General features: G+C 42.9%; 1 protein-coding gene across 2 annotated transcripts in view; it reads right to left on the bottom strand.

The window, feature by feature from the left end:
* The window catches only part of sema6bb (sema domain, transmembrane domain (TM), and cytoplasmic domain, (semaphorin) 6Bb), a 190,727-nt gene that overhangs the window by 77,327 nt on the left and 91,489 nt on the right, over window positions 1-21,911 (bottom strand). For both annotated transcript variants that reach the window (XM_074635872.1, XM_074635871.1), the window contains 4 exons: window positions 17,461-17,585; window positions 14,971-15,085; window positions 7,416-7,476; window positions 7,201-7,263 (listed from right to left, as the gene is read on the bottom strand). In XM_074635872.1, coding sequence (XP_074491973.1) covers window positions 7,201-7,263; window positions 7,416-7,476; window positions 14,971-15,085; window positions 17,461-17,566 — 345 coding nt within the window. In that variant the 5' untranslated portion in view covers window positions 17,567-17,585. The remainder of the gene's footprint in view (window positions 1-7,200; window positions 7,264-7,415; window positions 7,477-14,970; window positions 15,086-17,460; window positions 17,586-21,911) is intronic.

Raw genomic sequence — 21,911 nt, 5'->3', positions numbered from 1 at the left:
TAGGTCTACCCAAAATACAAAACAGGTGCACACGTCGTAAAATCTTCTGCTCGTTTTCCTGCTTTAGGAGCAACTGCAGCATGTTTCATACCCTCATAAAACATAATAAGTTATCATGATGACCTGCTTTAGTAATGTTCGTACAATAGGAGCCATCTAAGGCAGTACATCAGGGGGTCGTATTTAGCAAGCTGCTCCTCTAAATCTCCAAAGTTTCCATTACATGCCTGGCTGGTCCCCTGATGTTAGCGACCAGGGAGAAGAGAGCATCGCTCTGCCAAGAGACGCCGTTGAGCCAGAACACTCCCACACACACACACACACACACACACACTCGCTCACACACATATACTGTACACACACACTCAAAAAGGTTGGCGAGCCCTCTTCTTCACTCATTAACAACAGGCTCGTCATTCCCAGAAAAATCCCTGACACACAATTCTGACTGAAAACAGAGCGACTGTCAATGACAGAAAGCGAGAGTGAGTGTGTGTATGTTTGTGCGCATGTGGGCGGAGGATAAATTAACAGCGGTACCAAATTAGCAGCAATGTGCTGTTCTGAGAGCTGCGGTCTTACTCAGCATGTTAAAGCTAATCCGCATCCCTCTGCAACCCTTCTTCTCAGTTTGATGGTAATTCTGACTGAACACACCACAGGCCACAAACAAACATCAGACTCCAGAGGGAGGGGGAGAGACGGAGGGGAAAGTGAGATAATAGAGATAGGAGGACAAAATAAAGAGAGGGGGAGACGTTTGGGAGAGAGTGAAGGAAAGAGAGACAGAAAGGAGGAAACACAGTTTTTCCAGGCCAGTCAGCCATGTGGCAGCCTCAGCGGTGGAGCCGACCTGCAGCAAACCTATAGATCGTGGGGTCAGCTGAGCTCCACTCCCTGGTGGACACACACACACACACACACACACACACACACACACACACACACACACACACACACACACACACACACACACACACACCAGCATTCAATCCTTGCCCACAACACTTAACCTGAATCACCTCTGGACAGCTCTCTGTCTGACCACCTGCTGAGACAACGGTGGCAAACTGTCACATCGTGACTAATACATGTGATAATGGATGCTCGCCTTTAAAAAAAAAAAGAAAAAAATACTTTTGGGGAATATATGGAGAAAAGAAGGCTCAGCACACTGATGCAAGTATTTTATGTAGGACTGTCAACGTTAATGCATCATATGAAACTACAAAGCCTAAGGAATCCATCGGTACCAACCATGTCATAGCTTGTCACCAAGGAGGGTAAATAACGCTCCAAACTTACAATACATTTTGGTGAGGGAAAACTGGCATGGCCATTTTCAAAGGGGTCCCTTGACCTCTGACCTCAAGATATGTGAATGAAAATGGGTTCTATGGGTATCCATGAGTCTTCACTTTACAGACATGCCCACTTTATGATAATCACATGCAGTTTGGGGCAAGTCATAGTCAAGTCAGCACACTGACACACTGACAGCTGTTGTTGCCTGTTGGGCTGCAGTTTGCCATGTTATGATTTGAGCATATTTGTTATGCTAAATGCAGTACCTGTGAGGGTTTCTGGACAATATTTATCATTGTTTTGTGGTGTTAATTGATTTCCAATAATAACTATATACATACATTTGCATAAAGCAGCATATTCTCCCTTTAAGGTACATTTTGAACAGATAAAAAATTTGCAATTTATTTGCGATTAATCGCGATTCAATATTTTAATCGATTGACAGCCCTAATTTTATGATAAAGCCAGTTTATAGTCACTTAACCCTCATCTTTACTTTGTCATAGAAGTGCACCAAACAATTACAGTGTATCACAAAAACCTGAGGATAAATCAATACAGAAAGCTATCGGAAAACCGAAATAAGAGAGAAGAATTATAATTAAAGGGAAAGAAATACTGCACAAACACAAGCAAATTAAATATGCCGAGATAAAGGCCAAATAATGGAAAACTCTGCTTCATCATTACTGTGCGTTGTTGCACTGGAACTGAGTATGCAGAGCCTTCTTTTCTCCATATTTGATGTTCTTGCACCTCAGCATTGTGTTGCGATCGTTTCGGTGATAGTCTCAAAACTACAAATTCTTTGGGAACCTAAAAATGGGCTGCTGTGATACGAAAGATACAATAAAGTTTGAACTTTAATGTCCCCAGTGGGGGGTAACCTCCATTAAAAGCTGTAGCAAGGAAACAAGAAAGGCAGTGAAACAAGATGCTTTATGCAGATGAAGCCTTGGTGAGATTAAAAAAAAGGGCCACAACTAAAAGGAATGAAAGTGACTCCACACGGTAATTCAAATTGATTAATTTGGGAGCCAAAAAGGCTGTGAAACTCAATCTCCTAATCCAGAAAAGGCATTTGGGTTGGCCGATTGAAAACCCTGAGCTCCTCAGAGAGCACGATCAACGCAATATTGATCAAACAATCTCGCTAAGTGCTGCTTATAACGATGCCCCACCGCTCTTTAAAAGCGCTCTATATGGAATTGCCTTTGTTTGCATGCACATGCCACGCTGCCATGGCCTGATGTGTTGGCACGGTGCCACCTCTAGGGAACGTCTCACCCTCTATCTCTCGCTTTCATAAGTAGAGAAAGGGAAGGAGCGAAAGAAATGACAGGGACCGACATGAAAAGGGCAAATACAGGAGAGATAAAGAGACAGCGGAGAGCGAAAGGACAAAGGAAATTATGACGGGGAATATGCAGAGAGAGAGTGACAGCGAGGCCGACTGTTGCGTTCACCAACAATCGTTCGGTCAACACGGGAGAGTAAAAAAAGGCGAAAAGAATTAGGATATTGAATTTTCAGCCTAATTAGGGAGAATACTATGTCCTTTGTGATCAACCAAGCCGAAACATTTAATTACAAAACCAATTACGAGGTGGTGAATGCATCACATCTGACACAACCATCCCCCAAGCAGAACAGGACATTTACAGGAGGAGAAAGAGGGGAAGGGAGGGTGAAGAAGGCACGCAGAGGATGACTGCGTGACAGATGTGATTTTCTTTTCTAATTATGTTCACGTATGTGTAGGAGAGAGAAACAAAGAGCGAGCAGAAAAACACTTGAAATCATGAATATGTATGAACATACATGAGGGCTGGTGATCACACCTCCATGTTGTGTGTAGGCATGCATTAGAGTCAGTTTCACTTTCAACGTGACGAGCAAAACAGCAACAGGTCACCTGTAACAATCTAATGCATATTAATACGAAAGCCCCGCAGTAAACATGGCAGCGAGTCATGTCATTTGGTTATCAGAAGAACATCTAAATATATCATAAATTATGACTTTTCCAGGTCTGGAAAGGCTGCATCACAGCTACGTGATTCACTATTCTGAACTTATTTCAGAGCTTTTTTTGTTGTTGAATAAAACATATGATGCAATTCTTTGTTGAAGAAGCCAAAATAATCAAATATGAAGACAGAAATGCTCTGCACACTGAGGTCCAATGCAGGTATTTCATGATAAAGCCAAGCTTCATTAAGCTAAATTTTTTGACAAAATGAATCTACGATATTACAATGACATCAAATAAAGCACAACTGTGTTTTGACATGCAAGTTCACGTGGGATATGTAGTTCCTAATCGTAGTTTCCAAGTTGTTGTAGCTCAATAAAAGGAACAGTGCATTATTCGACTAGTTTGGTCATCATGTTCACATTACAAATGATTTTGAAAGGCTTTCCTTAAAGCTAGGGTTGGTAATCTTGAGAAACTAGCAAGAGTACGATCAATTTTAAAACTTATCCAACCGTAAAAACCAGCCCGGTGTTGACAAGTCTTTTCCAATGAAAGTAGCCAGCAGCACTAGCTCCAGAAGTCCCTAAATCTAGCGAGACAGTCAGCAACACTGACAGTCCGTCCCTTCAGACTCCCTCCAAAGTCACTCCTCCAAAATGATCATTATGAACATAAACATATCATAATGAACGTAAACAATGAACATGGCTATTGTTAGTACACACAGCTGTCATCAACTAATCGATTAGTCGACAAAATTGTATGAGTGTAACAGCGTAGTGGTAATATAGTGGATGGATTTCGAAATGTGATGGGGGGACTGGAGGGAACGGAGGGCAGGGAGAGATCGGCGGGAAGTAAAAAGCAATCGTGGGATGCATATTTTATTATCTTATCAGAATCAGATCATTTATATCACACATATATCATTTATATAATTTAAAGAAGATTATCAGTGTGTTTTCTTGCCAGATTTGCTTGCGGCATTCGGATAAATTAGACCAGACGCCGAAACTATCGCTGAAGATCGTGAGCCAGCTGTGGAGCTCCGTGGCGCATCGCGTCCAGCTCAATTGATTTACACGGCCGGGATGAGGATGCGGGCAGCGCTTCTTAAAAATCGCGCCGCTTTCGTGGCCTATTTGAACCCGGGGTTAGTCGAATAAGAATTTCTTTTGGTTGAGGACAGCCCTACGTCTTGGTGAGGAACACTGAATGTAAACTTTGATTAAATGAAAACTCCACAGGGTACCTTTGACACTGTTTCAGAGAGGTGTTAATTCAACTCTGTATTTTGAGGCTGCTGTTTGTGTTGTTGTTGTTGTTGTTGTACAGGATTACATTATACTGCCAGATATGTGCAGTTCCACCTATTTAATTCTCTTTTCAGCAGCTGTTATTCAGGATGAAAATAATTGCATTTTTAGTCACATATAGTGACTTGAATATCGCAGCGAGTGTGTGTGTGTGTGTGTGTGTACTGAATGTGCTCGTGTGTACGCCCATTCATATGCGTCTGAGCCCAGAGAGCTGACTGAGAGGACCTGGCAGTGTTCTTATCTTCCTCACATTGCCATGTGACTCACAGCTTTACCAGGCAGCACACTCATTAGGGGCAAGAAGACCTTTCATATCTCAGTCAGCCCCACAGCTCTCCTCAGGGCTGGCCAACGAGGACCCACACACTCCCCCTCTCCTCTTCTTTATCTACCCCTCTCTCTCCTCTCTCTCTCACCCTCCGTCTCCCTCCTCCTCCTCTTCCCCCTCTCCTCGTCCTCTCATCCGAGCTTTTTGTCACCGTCCCTCTATTCTCCATTGTGTTTCTGTCTGGCGCTGTCTCACACAGATTTAATGTCAGGTGTTCTCTCACTGTGTTAAATAAGTAATTTTTTCCTCTGCCTGGAGGGGACAGAGCCCATGTTTTCCCCCGCCAACCATCACCACTACACTCACCCACACACACACAGACACATACACTGAATACGGGCGGCTTATGTGTGGCAGCTCGGGATGTGTGTGTTGGAGATATAAGAGGTATTCAGGCGTGGGCTGCTGGTGGCTGCTGGGACGTTTCACCCCATCACTCCCTCATCACCTCACTTTCCTGACGCCCACCTGTATTTTCTGAGGGCACAAACCGCATTCCTAGCTCATGATGGTGGAACAAGTGGCGTACAGGTAGGAGTGACTCTATTCTTCTGATCGATTTGTACGTGTTGGACGAGCAGGGACAATGAGATAATACGCGGTCAGAGCCCTCCTCTTCTAGACGCTGAGCCAGCAGGCATGACAGTCACAATGAAACCAGAGCTCCAGGGAGAAAGGTAAGACATGTTCCATAATAATGTGTGTAAGAAAGACAGATAGTGTGACATGATTTCAACAACATTACACTGACAAAGTGTCATCCAATACATTTGATCTGGAATTCTACTGTACATAATCTTTGTAGATAGTCTCCAGTTGCTTTGGGGTTTTCAGAGTTTTCAAAAGAAGCTGATTGATTTAAGCTACTCTGAGAAACAACTCAGAAAACACCTCCTGTAAAAGAAAGTCAAAATGCAAATGAAATGCTGAAGTAACTTAAAAATCAATAAATGGAGGGACTTTTTCTGCTATAAATGGTAATTTTATGGTATTTTTGTATCATTAAGTATTTCATTTTATGTTTTTAACTTTTAACATCGACACAATCTTGTTTTTTTTTATATAATTAATTAAAGTAAAAGTGATGATTTGTCATTATTTATGATGAGGTTCTTTAAAGCCGCTATAATTAATATACTTATATTACAGTAACAATAATCTCTATAAACAGATTCTGCATTCACAGGTAAAATCTGTCGGCAACAGGACCAGATTTTGGCATCAGAAGTGTTCCGGTTTCGGTTTGTAGTGCGAGCAGTGTTGACCAATCACGTTCAAGCCAGCTTTGGTTGAATGCAAGTTAACAGTCTGTGTGAAGAGCAGAAGAGGCGGAACGCATCGGGCCGAAATGCAGTCTGAGAACCCGTTGACTATCGTCTGACGGTGATTTAGCTTCATGTTGGTTTAAAATTAGCTCGTAAACTGACTACTAAACAATCCGGTCGCAGACTCCAGTCTCGCATCTCAAGTTGCCAATCGGACTGTAAACGATGAGCAGCGCACGGAAACGGAAGTCTTTGCCCGGATATTGCTGGCAACACCTGAACCCCCAGAAATATAGGCCCTTGATAGGCCCCCTTGACCCCATATAGCCCCCTGTCGTCAGACCGATAGCAGATGGGTTCCTGAGATTGCAGTAACAATGGATTAAATGAGCACTTGTATACAGAATGAAAGGGGTCACTCAAAGTGAAGATTATTATCACTCAACTCCAAAGCTGTATGGAGCGTTCTTAGCATCTTTCAGCTCATTGTTTTGGTTTTATCGTTCGCAACTTTACTGTCTTGGTTCAGTCTCACTACTTTCATCATCATGCAGCTCTTTTCAGGGAAAAATCTCTGATAAACCCACCGTACTCTACCTGTCCAGCAGCAGACAGACATACCTAGCGACTAGCTGGTGAACATAGTGGAGCTTTTAGCAGCTTAAGAGCCAGATATTCCACTCAGGAGTTGGTGGAGACCAAAAACAAAGCTAAAAGAGAGTGAATATTGGACTTACATTCACCAAGTGACCAGAAACATGGCTCCTAATGAATAATAATGTTGCTTCTTGTCTGCTAGATGTGTAAATAAGCAACTGTTTGCTAATATCTTTGCCATATTAACTTTATAAGGTGATAATATGTCGATGTTGTGTTTACAGGTTGTTGAACTCCTCCCACATGGCCGAAAAAATCTATTAATGCAGGTTTAATGTGCTGTTTTCACTCTATTATGAGAGAAAGAGAAAAAGAGAAGATGGAGAAACGGACACATTGTCTCACCTCATGTTTGCCCTTCATTCTGCAGATCCTGATGTCATTCTTGTTCGACTCCCACGTCCTTTTCTACACATTAAAAACACACACACATGCACTGCTGGTTAGCTACATTCACTTTTTTTTGCAGTAGAAAATGACATTTCCCAGCCTAATGACAAGTCACATATCCACCCACAAATGTTGTAAATGCTTTGGGTGTCTGTCCAGAAGGTGCTCACCTTGCTGTAGAACATCTCGTCTCCTGAAACGATGTCCAACTCGACGCGGAAAAGGTCATCCCTGGAGAGAGAATGAGAGAGTGGCGGTCAGCCAACACAGCACTATCCAAAGCTTAAGGTAAGGCAAAGGGCTGCATTAAGCAAACCATGAATACCAGTTCCACAGCATAGATATTAAAGCTCAGGACGGTGCAGATTTCATTTTGGACGAAATCCAGGCCACACGCTTAATACAAACTCTGTGTGTGAATATTTCCACTATATATTGAATCTGTGGGGTTTTACAACTAAATAGGTCTGTGCGTGCAGCGATGTAATGCATACGTAGAGACTTTTATTCGTTTAAAGATGATCACACCCTCAGAGATTAGGTAACAGCTTTACAATGTCTTCCATTTCTCCCAATATATATGAGAAATGGTACGCGACTGCATAATGATGTCTCGTATTTCCCCTTTTGCCGTTTGCCTCTTCTCATTAAACTCCCCTTGCTGCATTAAATTTGCTCCGAGGCGCCCGAATTCAGCTTATCAGTCTTATTCCAAAGCCTGAAATTGAATTAATGGATGATTTAATCAAGTTGTTATACTGATGCTTGCACGCCCCCACATGTTACCTACACGTGGTCCTAAACCTAACACCGTGCACGTATTCATGATATTCCAAACACTGCTTCCTCGCACTCTTAATCTGCTGATAATTCTGCAGTAACCTTGGATGTTCCTGTGAAAATACCAGCTAAATGAGAGTTGGGCGAGGCAGCTACAGTAACAGCTGACGCCTGCATATTGATCAAGGCCTCGGTATCTGCTGGGATGGATCTGGAGCTTGGGCTTTATCTCAGCAAAGGGCCGGGCTCTGAATGGGCTAATCTGTAAATCTGCCATAGCCGTGTTATTGCGGTAGTATCGATCCCATCTCTGATCCAGCTCTGCCTCCCGGTGCTGCATGTTCTTTTGGTTTCTCCTTTTTTCTTTGATGTACGCATCCATGAAGAAGCGCCCTGCTCATGTGAGTATTCATACCACCTCGGTGTGCATTTGCATCTGTTTTTCTGAGCTGTGAGAATGTGTGCATGATGAGAGCACAGGTAAGGCAAAGTGCCATCGGGTTACTCCAAATCCTGAATAATTCATCCTCACTTCCTGCTGTTGTTTTAGAAAGATTCCCGCTCTTACTCGACCTCGCAGAGCGGGACGACGGCTAAGTGGCAAAGAAGTGCGAAATCACCAAACACTCGCTGGGTGCGTCCCTGCTTAACAGGTCAGAGTTTAAGCGTTCTCCAAACAGTGGAGTGGGCCAGAGTGTGAGGCATAATCTCATCCAGGCTGCTTCAGCGTTGTCTCAGCATTACCATAATGAATATAGCAACAGGCCTCCTAGTCAGAGTGGCTGGCAGCCAGCGCTGTTGCCTCTGATAGCGCAGAGGAGGGGGAATTATTTATGGCGCTGCTTCTCTTTCTCTCTCTCTCTCTCTCCATCTCTTCTCTTCTTGCCTTCCAGGTTGTTTGAATGATGCAAAGCCTGTGGCCTGTATGTTTTCGTTTGTTTAAATCTGTGTTAGTGGATTTAATGTGTAGTGCATGGGGTAGAAGGTCAGGGTAAGGACTCACATGTGAGCTGTGTAAAGATTTCATCATTCTTTATGTCGCAGGATGCGCACACAGCCTTGAGTAGCCTCGATTCATGAGGTCATAACTTACAACGGCGCCTCAACTCACAAAATTCAGCCGTAAAACCTACAAAAGTCTCCTATTTCTTTCCTTTCCTTTCTCCTTTATTTCTATGTCTGGCCTGTGTGTGTGTGGAATGTGAGTGTGCCTGAGCCCCCAACCCTTTTTGACCTGGCTAATACAAAGTCAACACAGAATCTGAAGAGAAACTGTCAACATTTCCTAAATTTCTGACTTGACCGGCTCGTGAACTTTCCCCCTATTGGCCGGCAAAACAACAGCAGACTCAAGGTCAAGACATTTTAAGCCGCCAAGTTTTCCTATATTTCTTGTTAGCCTTCCTACTTTTCTTCTCGCTAGCAGACGTATTGTGAGCTGCGCTGAGCCTCTCTGAGCCTGCAAATAATGTGCAGGAAAAGCCGCTCCGCTGGATGAAATTGAAATGGAAAGATTTGAGCTGACCACCTAGTTACCCCGACACTTCTGCTGACTGAGGGAGAGCGCTCTGTGGCACGTCTGTGTGTGTGAGTTTGCATGCATTTGGGTGCCTGTAAATATGTGCCAGACTAAGAATAAGAATAAGAATAAGAAGCCGTGTCCAAATTCGATATTGCAAACTAAATTCTGACAAGTGAAATTGTAGTGCTCTCAAAAACTGAAAAGTGCATATAGAAAAATGCACCACCCACTAAGTTCCCACTACGTTTTGGTCAAAGATCTTCTTCAGGTTTATACTCACAGTACATCATCTGTATGCTTGAGCCTGAGGCTGCAGCAACCATAGACTACATCTTAATAATTGATACAGTGAGAGAAAAAATGTATTTCAAAATCCATAAAAATACAAATACCTAGAAATTCAGGCACACAGAATACAAAATAAGTAATAACAATAAAAAAACAAACAGTGACTGTCCAGTAACCTTGGTATAGGATGTCAGTCTGGAAATCATCTGAGGCACTCTGATTGTGGATTTAAAATCCTTTATTAAGACACAGATAACACAAACTTCTTCAACACCCTGATGAATCCTTGTTGAGTCGAAACACGTTGGTGTTATCCGTGTCTTAATAAAGGATTTTTAATTCACAATCAGAGTGCCTCGGAGGTTTTCCATCCTATACCAAGGACTTCCTCTCAAAGTAAACTGGACAGTCACTGTTTTTTATTGTTATTTGACTACTTGGCCCATCCTTGAAGTGCACCTGATTTTTTACTTCAACATTACCAGCACAGTGTCCTGACCCAGTGCAGCACTCCCAATTTTGTCTTCACAAAATAATTAATATTCATCAACAAAAGAAGTTTAAATTGGTGTGAAAATAGACAAAAATAAGCATATTCATATATTTAGAGTGAATTCCAGATTTGTTTGTATTTTGACATATTGCAGTAGTTTTTTTTTGCCATTTTTGTTTTGGTTAGTTGTTATAATATTTAAACTGATAAATTGACCTCTTTTATGACATCTTATGGGCATATTTTGTAAATTGTGTTCTTCATTTTTGGGTATATAAAACCCACCTTTTGACTCCTTATGCCTGCTAGCTCGGTCCCTCACACTGACCTATAATAGGCCAAATGCTTAAAAGTAGGGCTGCCAATCAAATCAAATATTTAATCGCGTTCAATCGCATAATTGTCCATAGTTAATCGTGATTAATCGCAAATTAAACACACGTTTTTTTATCTACATGGGAGTGGACAAATATGCTTGCTTTATGCAAATTAATATATGTATATATTTATTATTGGAAATCAATAAACAACACCAAACAATGACAAATATTGTCCAGAAACCCTCACAGGTACTGCATTTAGCATAAAAAATATGCTTGAATCATAACATGCCAAACAACAGCTGTCAGTGTGTCAGTGTGCTGACTTGACTATGACTTGCCCCAAACTGCATGTGATTATTATAAAGTGGGCATGTCTGTAAAGGGGAGACTCATGGGTATCCATTTAACCCATTTAATTCACATATCTGGAGGTCAGAGGTCAAGGGACCCATTTGAAAATGGCCATGCCAGTTTTTCCTCGCCAAAATTTAGCACAAGTTTGGAGCGTTATTTAACCTTCTTCACGACAAGCAATTATGACATGGTTGGTACCGATGAATTCCTCAGGTTTTTCTAGTTTCATATGATGCCAGTATCTTCACTCTAGCTTTAAGACTGAGCCCACTACAACTACCGAAAGATCAGATGGCGGCTGGGCATGACGGCAGCCCCTCAAATTTTTAAGATGTTAATTAAAAATCACAAGTTGGATAAAGAAATGAATGGCATTAAAACGACTTAACTCTGACAGCCCTACTTAATAGATTAATCAAGAAAATAATAGGTTGATTGATTGATAATGAAAATAATCACTGGTTGCAGTCCTAGTTAAATTTCTAAACTTTAAAACAACAGCTTTCCAAAGTTGTAGTTTTAGGTTAAATTGTGAGTCATTCATCAAAGTGCATTAGCTTGTTGTACACTAACAAACAGTATCCTACTGTATGAAGGTTAGTCCAGAGTTCATACATAGTGGGGAGAGTGTCTATGGTATGTGTCCATGTGGGTGTCTTCACGTCTCTCACCACATACTTGTCCTCGTCTGCATGCTAAACTTTCTCTACAGCTGAACAGCCTGGCAGCTTTACCTCCCCAGCCTCCCAGTCTTTGCCACAAGTGAGCGTCTCCTCGCCCGTCTGCCATGAGGCATTTCACCCGGCTGTGCCCCCCCCGTGACCTCTGAGGTCAGCGTCTGTGGGCTAATAAACAGAGCACCTGGCAGTAACACACTTTCCCTTTCCACCTAATGCAAAATGTAAACACACACACAGAGAGTGCAGAGAGCCAGATGGCAAAAAAAACTCTTACGCTTTATCACAATTGGAACAGTTAATCAAGAGTTGGCTCCGCAGCCTTCGGTCATCTCGTCGATAGATAAACACTCTCCAATTGGTTTATATTTGTGTGGATTAGCCTCTTGGATCCGTTTGAGCGCTGAAGACCACAGGATCCACACAGCTGCTCATCTGGACAGCAATGAAATGGGGCTTAACACAGCAAGGCGCTTCACTTCACCAGCCACCAGCCAAATGTGTAGTTTACTTTCATTTAGCGAGCACGGGAAGGGGGACAGGGAGAGGTAGCTGCTCTCAGCAGGTGCTCGGGGCAGGGATTTAGCAGCGCTTGCAGTCTGAGGAGCAGCTATGCTAATGGTGCCAGGATTTGGGGATGAGTGAGGCGTCTTATCAGGCCGTGCACTCTGTAGGAGCTTTTGGCAGTCATACCTGCCACCACACAGGTACTTATTTATATATTACACATTCTAAAACTCTGCCATCCTGCTGGGTTGTCTCTGGCTCACACAGGCATTTGAACATGGATCTGTGTCTTTCTAGGCTGATAATATTCTGTCAGGATGCCGCAAACACTATTAGCCACTTACAGAGAAATATATAAATATACTCTCCTAAGCGCTCTTTCTGTGAATGCTGCCGAGAACCCCCCCCCCCCCCCCACCCCTCACCCCTCACCACCACCTCTTTGCCTCGCTCGTCTTTCCGCCTGTCAGTCTCACATTTCATTATCATCCGGTTGGCTGAGACATTCACATCAGTTTACCTCTGCTTTTCAGTAAAAATTTCTGCAGCTGTAAATTGAAATTAACGTCTCTCAGACATCCTCCATGGCTCAGCTTATATTTTAAAGCAGACCTGCAGACTGCAGTAGCTGTCTCTGTGCAAGTTTTACTATCAGGCTGTGTGCACGTGTGTGTGCTTATAGACCCTCTCAGAGCAGACAGAATGGCTGGAACCATGTTACATAGTTTGATATATTTACTACCAGCTCTCAGTAGTGAGGTTAGACCAGCTGGAGGCCGGGGACTGGGTCATTTCCTGGACCACAGTGGCGTCTCTTGTTGGAAATTCACTTCAGTCTTCTTTCAGACTGCCACTACAGCGAATAACCAGCGCCATATGTGGAAACGGACTGGGTCTCATTTTTTTTAAGCATGTTTCAAGCTAAATTATTTTTTGACAACACGGGCTGTAAATCTTGAAGTGTATGTTTTTTGTTAGTTCAGTATGTTTCAGGTCGGCTCCTGAATGGCTCCGGGGAGCAGCAGATGTAGCTTTACAGTGTTAAACTGGTGCAGATGAGCAAGCCGTCCTCGTCTGACCACCAGGACTTCTGTCTGTCCAGGATCAGCACATTCACCAGACTGACAGATGCATGGGGACCACCATCATTTTGGAGACCAAACTAAAAAACATATGTCTGGCCAAATATCAGCCTTCAAATGAAACTAGTGTAGGAGATTTGTTGTCTCACATAAGTCACACATTTTTACAAAGTAATCAGAAGAGATTATAGAACTTGTGAATAGCTAGTAACTAAATTATGACAGTGCCTTTAATTATGTAACTATTTGTTTTTTGATATATACCTTGTTCTGCCATGTTGTGAGCAAAGGATATCATACAAATGTAGATATCATGATTATTGTGGACCTGATAATGGTCTAATAACTGATAACTTTTTTGTTACATATTTACATCCCTCTGATTTTTAATGTTTAAAGTTACTACGAGGAACTTTCATTTTGTGTGGATTTTGGCGGTCCCTGTGGACAAAAGCGGTCGTGTTTCCAAGCACCAGAGTCCCTTTAGAAAACCTCTTATTTTACTCTAGCAGGTTCTGGCAGTCTGCCCCCTGTGCCTCCCTTCCCTCCAGCGGGTCCAACAATACGGCCTGGGCCTCCAGCAGCATGGTGTCGGTGTTGGCTCCCAGCAGGGACCAGCGTAGCAGCGAGGTGAAGCTCTGCTCCGGGCTTGAGGAGGAGACGCTGCTGCCGGGCTCGGAGCTCTCCACCTCCCGCCGGAGCTCCGACTGCAGGTTAAAGGTGTCAGCGAAGCCAGATCTGGGTCTGTCTGCGGTGGGCTGGTTGCTAAGAGGCCCCATTGGAGTTTTAGCTGAAGGAGTTTCTGGTGAACCTACATGATTTCGTCTGATTTTGCCAGAATCGGACCCGGTGGCACTGATGACGCGCATTAAGAATAACTATATAGAAACAGCCAATCTCGGGGCGCCCCGGTAGCTCACCTGGTAGAGCGGACGCCCCGTGTATCAAGGCTTAGTCCTTACCGCAGCAGCCCGGGGTTTTGAATGTGACCCACGGCCCATTGCTGCATGTCATACCCTTTCTCTCACAACTACCAATGTACCTATCTAATAAAAGCACAACAGCCCAAAACAGACATTGCCAATCTTCTCGCTGATGGTCTTGTTTGCTGATGTAAGTCATATAGAGGCATCAGTATTATATTGAGACTGTTTCATAACCAGTTAAAAGTTCCTCAAAGTAACTTTAGATAATGCTTGTTTTTGTTAAGGCCTGGTCAGCAACGGAGACAAATCAATACATTTCATTGAAATCAGTGGAGAGAGTCCAAACCTATCCCCAGCAGTACTAAGCCACAGCTGAATGTGAATATTAGCATGTTGAAACACTGACCAAAGTTGTTGGACCTACCACAGTTAATAAATTCAACAAGGAACACTTCCCTCTCTATAGCTGATGGTATGTTTTATTAGTAAACTTAGGTTTGAGGCTTAGACACTGTAACTCCTAAAATAATGCCCAATGAAATTGGCCAATGTTGCTTGGCAACAAATGCAGTGATAACAGACAGTCCAACAGACATTAAAGCTGAAAATGGCTCTGCCAGAGCTATATTTGTACTTGTATATGTGCGTGACGCAAGCAATTAAAGGCATATCACAGGTGCCAGATTTCTCAAAGTGTATCCTTACTGTAGATAAAGCCACAAATGAACTATTTATACTATAAGTTTATTAGTATATCTGCGTGTGTGTTGTACCTGGCTCCGATGTAGAGTGTCCGATTGACCTGGAGGACCCTCTGGATGTGTAGAGGCTCTTGTCTCAGCCACGTTCGGTGGGGTCGGCCCAGAAACACCGGGTGTCTTCTCACCACTGTCGATGAATGAGAGACAGAAACACACACTGGCTTATTCCCAAACTGACATCCGTCTTTGACAAAAGTAGTCAACATAAAAGTGTTTTCCTGTTAGTTTGTTTTGACAGTTCTGCGGCAGTAACAGGTATTCAGGGTGACAAAGTTTGCATTTGACACAGCAGCATATCTGCTACATTAAGCGTACAAAGACAAAGAGCAGAGCACAAACTGAGATACAGGAGACAAATAATCCTCTGAAAATAAAAAGATGTCTGAACTATACCTCATATGTCACCGTTATATTCACGAGCTTCTGTTTGTTGACTGATTGGGACTCACTTTTGATAAATTGTTCATTTGCATGCTGCTTTTTGTTGACAAGTTTGGCAAGACATCTTCTGCCAAGTGATTCAGATAAATTCAAAAAGAGAGACACGCAGAGACAGGTGAGTTTTTCAAAAAACATCAAAAAAGGTAAAACAAAATGTTCAAAGTGTTTCGGAGGACGAGGAATTCGGTACAGCGAGGAAGGGAAACCTTAAGGGAGAGATATCAAAAGATAAAAGTGGTGGAGCATTTCCAGCATGTTTTTATCATGTTGTCCCGCAGATGTGCAAAGACACAGAGAAAAAACATAAAGTGAAGTGAAGAAGCAGAAATCACACTTACATATAAATCAGATGGATTACCACCAGTACCTCTCTTTGACCTTGACTAAGGTGAATTAGAGTATTTACATCTCATATCCTCTCATCCTCTCTCTGCTCTTTCATCATTACTTCTTTAAATCCCACTCTATACCCTATTCATCTGTTCCCTCTTCTTATTCATCATGTTTTGTCTGCTTCTGCTTTATTTCTATCCTGTAATTTCTTCCATTAGTGTCTACGTCACTCCGTCTAGGGACACACTGTGATTCATTCTTTCCTCTCCTTGTCTTCCACCTTTTCTATCTCCGTCCACCTCCACACCTCCCTCTACTTGTCTTGTCTGACCATCCAGATGAGCCTGCATTTTCTACTATAGCTTATACCTGTTGTGCTGCTGAGTCTAACAGGGTCGCTCAGCGTAGCGCTCAGTCAAAGAACGTATATTGCTAAGGAGTGTAAGTCAATTGGTCGCGCCCAGCAGTGAAGCTACGCTTACACCATTTTGGACTGAACGCGAATACCAGACGCCAGTAAAATGTCTGCCTACAAACTGCCGTTCAAAAGGAAAACTAAATGATTTCTATTCTATTGTCATAAATTGAATGTCTCTACCGAAATGGCCTGTGTTGAACAATAAAAATATTACAAATAAGCATACTATCATAACTATTTACTTACTTACTCATTTAGAGTGATGGACATAATTGGAAGTCAGAAAAATCCAGCACACAGATTTTGAGAGCAATCTCAATCTTTTTCATGTCAAGGATCCAAAATAGATGTCCAATAGACCACAGATAATGGATGTGTAAGAGGGTGTGTCTTGTGCTTTTGCCCTGCGTGTTAGTAAATAGCCTACAAACTCCATTAAATTCTGTTTATGTCATGCTACTAGTGCTACTAGCTACTGGCCGATAGCCGGTTGTTTGGGAACAGAGACGTTAACACATCCACCACAGTACAGGCTTACAGCATAGGTGCAGTCCTTTGGGTCTGATGCACGTTCATTAAGCCGAGGAAAATAACTCTGGATTCAGCTATTAGTTCATTTTACAACTTTTAGGACATAATGATTTAAATGAGTTGATTTACCTTAAAAAAAATGATCTTCTGATTTACAGACGTCTCTTTATACATCCATGGCGAAGAACTCACTGGCTTTTTCAGTCAAAAATAGTGGCAGCGCTACCGCAGCGCCATCTAGCGGCTGATTTTCACCGGAGTTCCGGCTCTTTGGCTCTATACTCTTTGGCTCAGTGCCCTGACAACCTTTAAACTCTACTGTTTGGTATTGATACGTCGAGAAGGGTCTGGACTCAGCTGGGAGACCATCAATCAATAATATTGAACTGCAATCAATCAAGGTCGGGTCTGAGTTGGAGACTGCCAATCTGATATGGAGACTCAAAGTCTGAGTGTGTAAGAAGCCGCGTCTCTCGAGGGTCTGAGTGGTGTGTGAGTGGGAAAGTCATGATTGTGAAAGCCCCTTCCTACACTCTGGTCTCATTCCTGAGTGCGACCCCACACCTCCTGACCTGGATACCAGTCAACACCATTCGTGTGAGAGTCTGACCTCAACAGCCCACGCATGACCCTAAAGCCTTGTCATTACACCCCCACCCCTCCAATTCAACACCCTGCCTGTTAGACCGCGACACCACACATCACACGTCACGACCTGGGAGAGAGGACACGCAGGGGAGTAGGCGGCTAGAGGGCGAGAAAAGTCGGGAGGTCAGTACCTTCGGTGGGGATGAAGTTGAGGGGTGCCGGTTCCTCTGGGAACGCCGAGCTGGCCGTTCGGAACAGCCAACACAGCAGGAAGAAGGGAGGGGCCACGGTCGCCATGGCAACACAACGGCGGAGTCTGTGGAAATTAAGAAAAAGACAAAAAAGGGAGTGAGTGGATGCTAAATGAGGCAGAGCAGTGAGACACGCGTAAACATACACAGAGAAATACATTCACTCACTCAATCTCTGACCGACTGACTGGCTGGCTGGTTTTCTCGACTGAACCTCTATCTTTGCATTCCCACAGCATCTCTGTCTCTTCGCCCCGATATGAGGGGAGAGATATAGCTGCTCGGAGCGAGGGATTAAGTCATCCACTGAGGGAGAAGTGTCCAGTCAGCTCTGAATGCAGCCAGATCACTGTGGCACAACATGACCACATCAAACATCTCACCACTTATGACACATCTGAGAGAAATGCGAAGGAGGCAACGGGGCAACATCTTGGGCTCGACAGAGGGCAATATACGGCCTATAGATGAATGGAAAATCTGTGAGTGAAAGGCTCAATAACGCTCCAGACATCAAGCGTTATCCAGGATATGAAAGAGGCTGAGAGAGAAGGGGGGGAGAAGTGGTGGTTTACTTAAATGAAATGCTTGCCAGCGACGCAAATCACCTCTCCGTCAGCGCAGCTAAACTGTTGGTATTTTTCATCGGGCGGTACAGAGGCCTATGCAGGTCTCGGATGTGCTTCATGTGGAACAAATGATACCCAAATTAAGTTACCCTACGCGATCCATCTAGAAAATGTATCAAGCACTCTGCCTCGTAGGAGAAAAGCTCTCAGAACTGCTATCGACTTCAGCCACAAACCTCAGAAGGCATGGCTGGTTGGCCGCTACCTCTGCGTGCTCTTACTGCAATTTCGCTGCTGTTGCATGTGTGTGGTGGAATTCAATGTGCATCCGACAGACGCTTTCATTCAAGTTGTTATTATCTTGAGCTCTGGCTCATCCGCAATTATGTATTTATTTTTCCCCTCTTCATACAACCCTGGCATGGAATTGTGCTTTTAATTTCACAAACACATAATTTACAAAACCCCATAACTCGATTTTCATCTTGTTGTCGTCTTAACACTGAATGCAACACTGGGTAATTTGTTTTGAAAATCAAGTGGAGAGGCCTTCCATCCCCACAAAAACACAAATACAAAACACTTCATTCAGTCATGCACAATTGCGACATCTCAAATTTGAATCCTCAAGGTTGGATTTCTTTATGCAAAACTCCTCAGCAATTTACTGTGGTCACAGATGCACGGTGTGTAAAACGATGCAGAACAAACTCCTGAAGGTACAATATATAACCCTCTGTGCGCCCTTCCTTTCTGTGTCAGTCTTTATCCCTCGGACTCTTTTCATGTCTTCTTCAGTTCAGTTCAGGTCAACTGAACTGTATTGTTCGTTTTAGAGCTCTTCTGGCAAAGATTACAAGAGTTTTGTTGCGTATCGTAAAAGTTATTACAATATAAACATGAATTATGATGAAACGTGTTGAAACAGAAAACCGCCTCAGTTGCCACAAAGTTGGAAGCACACTATTGTGTAAATTATCAGTGTATGCTGTAGCAACAACAATTTGTTGTACCCAGCGGCCACTGCTGCCACAAGTAACACATTATGGGATAATGCTAAATACTTAAACATAGGCTAGTGTAACAGTAGCACAAGTACAATAGAGTCATCAAGTTGGGGAACTGACAGTAAGGTCATTTATATGCAAATATCTATCTAAACATATCTATCAAGCTAACATTAGCCACTATAAGCTACTGGTCATACCAGACCAAGTAAGGCTTTTGAGGCAAACACCCTAAGGCCCCGATCACATGGAGACGCAGGGCTGTGTGCTTCTGTGGGCATCAAAAGAGGATGGAAAGTAGTAAAATCCGCCTTTCTCTTGATTTTATTGCCTGGCGCTGAAAAGTTGAGAATATTTTAACATTTATGGGCATCTAAAAAACACTAGAAAACCGCGCAGCGCAAGAGAGGAGCACACAGCAGGCGGGCCTTACCATAGGATAACAATGGTATTGCAGACTAGCAACGCGTCTCAGTGTGATCGGGGCTTTAGTGTACTGAATTGAAAAGAGCATAGATTGAATATAAGAAGTGGACTTAGTCACTGTGACGTCATCCATTGGTTTGTGGACTACGACTTTGAAGCCTTGAGTCCAGCATTTTGGCCATCGCCATCTTAGTTTTTTGCCGTCACCATCTTTGTTTTTTGCAACCAGGAGTGACCAAGAGGGTGGAGCTAATCACAACCGAACGCTGAATTAGACATTATTAGGCAACCAAAATGTTACAATTAACTTTCATGAACTGAAAACACACCGTGAAAGGGTTAAAGTTTTAAGACGAAAACACAGACAACGCCGTGGTAGCGACCTGTCAATCACAAGGTAGCCACGCCCTAAAGCATCCCCTGCTTTATGGTCTATTTGACTCTAAATGGGACCATAATTTACTAAATGAACATCATGCTGTATTGAAGAAGACTAGAAACTAGCGATTGAGACCATAAACTCATGTTTACAATGTTTACTGATCAAGTAAGAAGTAGGGTCATTTTCTCATAGACTTCTATACAATCAGACTTCTTTTTGCAACCAGAGGAGTCGCCCCCTGCTGGCTGATAGAAAAAATGCAAGTTTAACGCATTTCAGCATTGACTTCACTTCTCAGACCCGGAGGTTGTTGCCTGTGCAAGAGTGAGTTTTATTTATTATAAATACAATGTTTTATTTATAAGAAAAACAATGTTTTTTTTCTTCTTTAAAAGGTTACATAGCCCCTCAGAATTTGAAATAAGAGACCTTGCTCAAATAATGGCAAACAGCCCCAGAACAAAAGAATGACCATAAGTAACATAATTTAAGTAGTACTTAACACAGTGGAATATGGTAATTAACTAAATAATGAATGGTTTTTATCTTAATCTTAAATTACATTTTAATTAAGTAAAGTGCAGAATAAAGTTCAACAGAAAATAAAAACAGAATGAAAAAGGCTGGCATACTGTACTCTATGTCGGAAACAGTTTCCCTCTTTCAGTCATTTTCAGCCTTTCTCTCGCTCTTTCTATCACTCTCTTTCTCTCCCCCCGAAGGATACAAACAGCCATTGTGCAGCCCATCTCTTTAATGGAGTCCCAGACATAATCTTATCAGGACACATAATCTTTATGGGACATTTCGAACATTCCCAGCTCTGACATCAGTATTAAAGTGGGAGGCATGCTAATTACTCAGCACCCACAAGCTAAATTACAGGAGGTGAAGGGGGAAAGAGTCACCGAGGGAAGAAAGGAGGTCACGGGGTAAAGAGAGAGAGAGAGAGAGATGGAGAGAGAGATAAGTGAGAAACAGTAAGAGAGGGAGAGAAGATGAGAAGTCAGGAAGTCACTATATCCAATCACAGATTCTATTGTTTCTGCTATTAATAATGGATGAATAAATGTCAGGCGGTACGCATTCGATTAGTATAATTAGACACCCTGGGCTATACAATTTCATGGGACAGCAGAATAAGTAGATACACAAGTATAAAAGTGTGTGTGTGTTTCGGTGTGTGTGTGGGTGCGCAAATGGTTCAGAGCCAAAGCATCTCTGTAATTATGACAAATGGCTGCAGCCGAGTCCATTCAGAAGCCTCGCTGCATGGCACAAGCTGTACAGTAATACGCCATTATCATTGAACGAGGCATACTGCAAGTCACATATACATTTCCCCCATTTGGAGGGAGACACTAAACCAAAATATTCAACCCCAGGGTGCTATAGCACTCCGTGTTAGAAATTGAAATGGCAGTAGATGTCACTGAAGTCATATTGAAGCTGGCACGCTGTGTGGGATTTAAGAAACGTTAAAAAAACGAGACTGTCAGAAGCAAATTATTGTGTCAGTTCCTTCACCGAGGGGGGACTATTGTTTCCAGTGTTGTGACAAACATATTCAGGGATTGAGCTTGATTTTCAGGCGCCATCCCAACAGTCTTATTTGGGTGCCAAGTCGATACAGATGGCGAGTGACGACAGCGGAGGAATAAATGCAAACGATAGCTGGTCAATTGAAACTTAAGTCTGAGCTTTAAAGCACCAGTGTGAAACAATTAGGGGAGATCTATTGGAAGAAATTGAATATAATATCAATAAGTATCTTTAGTGTATAATTATCTGATAATAAGAATCGTTGTGTTTTCGTTACCTTAGAATGAGCTGGTTATATCTACATAAGGAGCGGGTCCTCTCCACGGAGACCGCCATGTTTCTACAGCAGTCCAGAACGGACAAATCCAACTCTGTTAACTTTTCCTGCTTGGGCCGGAGTCGATAACGTTACTCCCTCCTGTCGCCGCCGCACTCTCTCTCTCTCTTCACCACTCATTTCCCACG

The sequence above is a fragment of the Sebastes fasciatus genome, chromosome 5, assembly GCF_043250625.1.
Source record: "Sebastes fasciatus isolate fSebFas1 chromosome 5, fSebFas1.pri, whole genome shotgun sequence".
Taxonomy (NCBI): Eukaryota; Metazoa; Chordata; class Actinopteri; order Perciformes; family Sebastidae; genus Sebastes; species Sebastes fasciatus.
The sequence above is the reverse complement of the archived record's forward strand: the minus strand, read 5'-3'. Positions and strand labels throughout refer to the sequence as shown.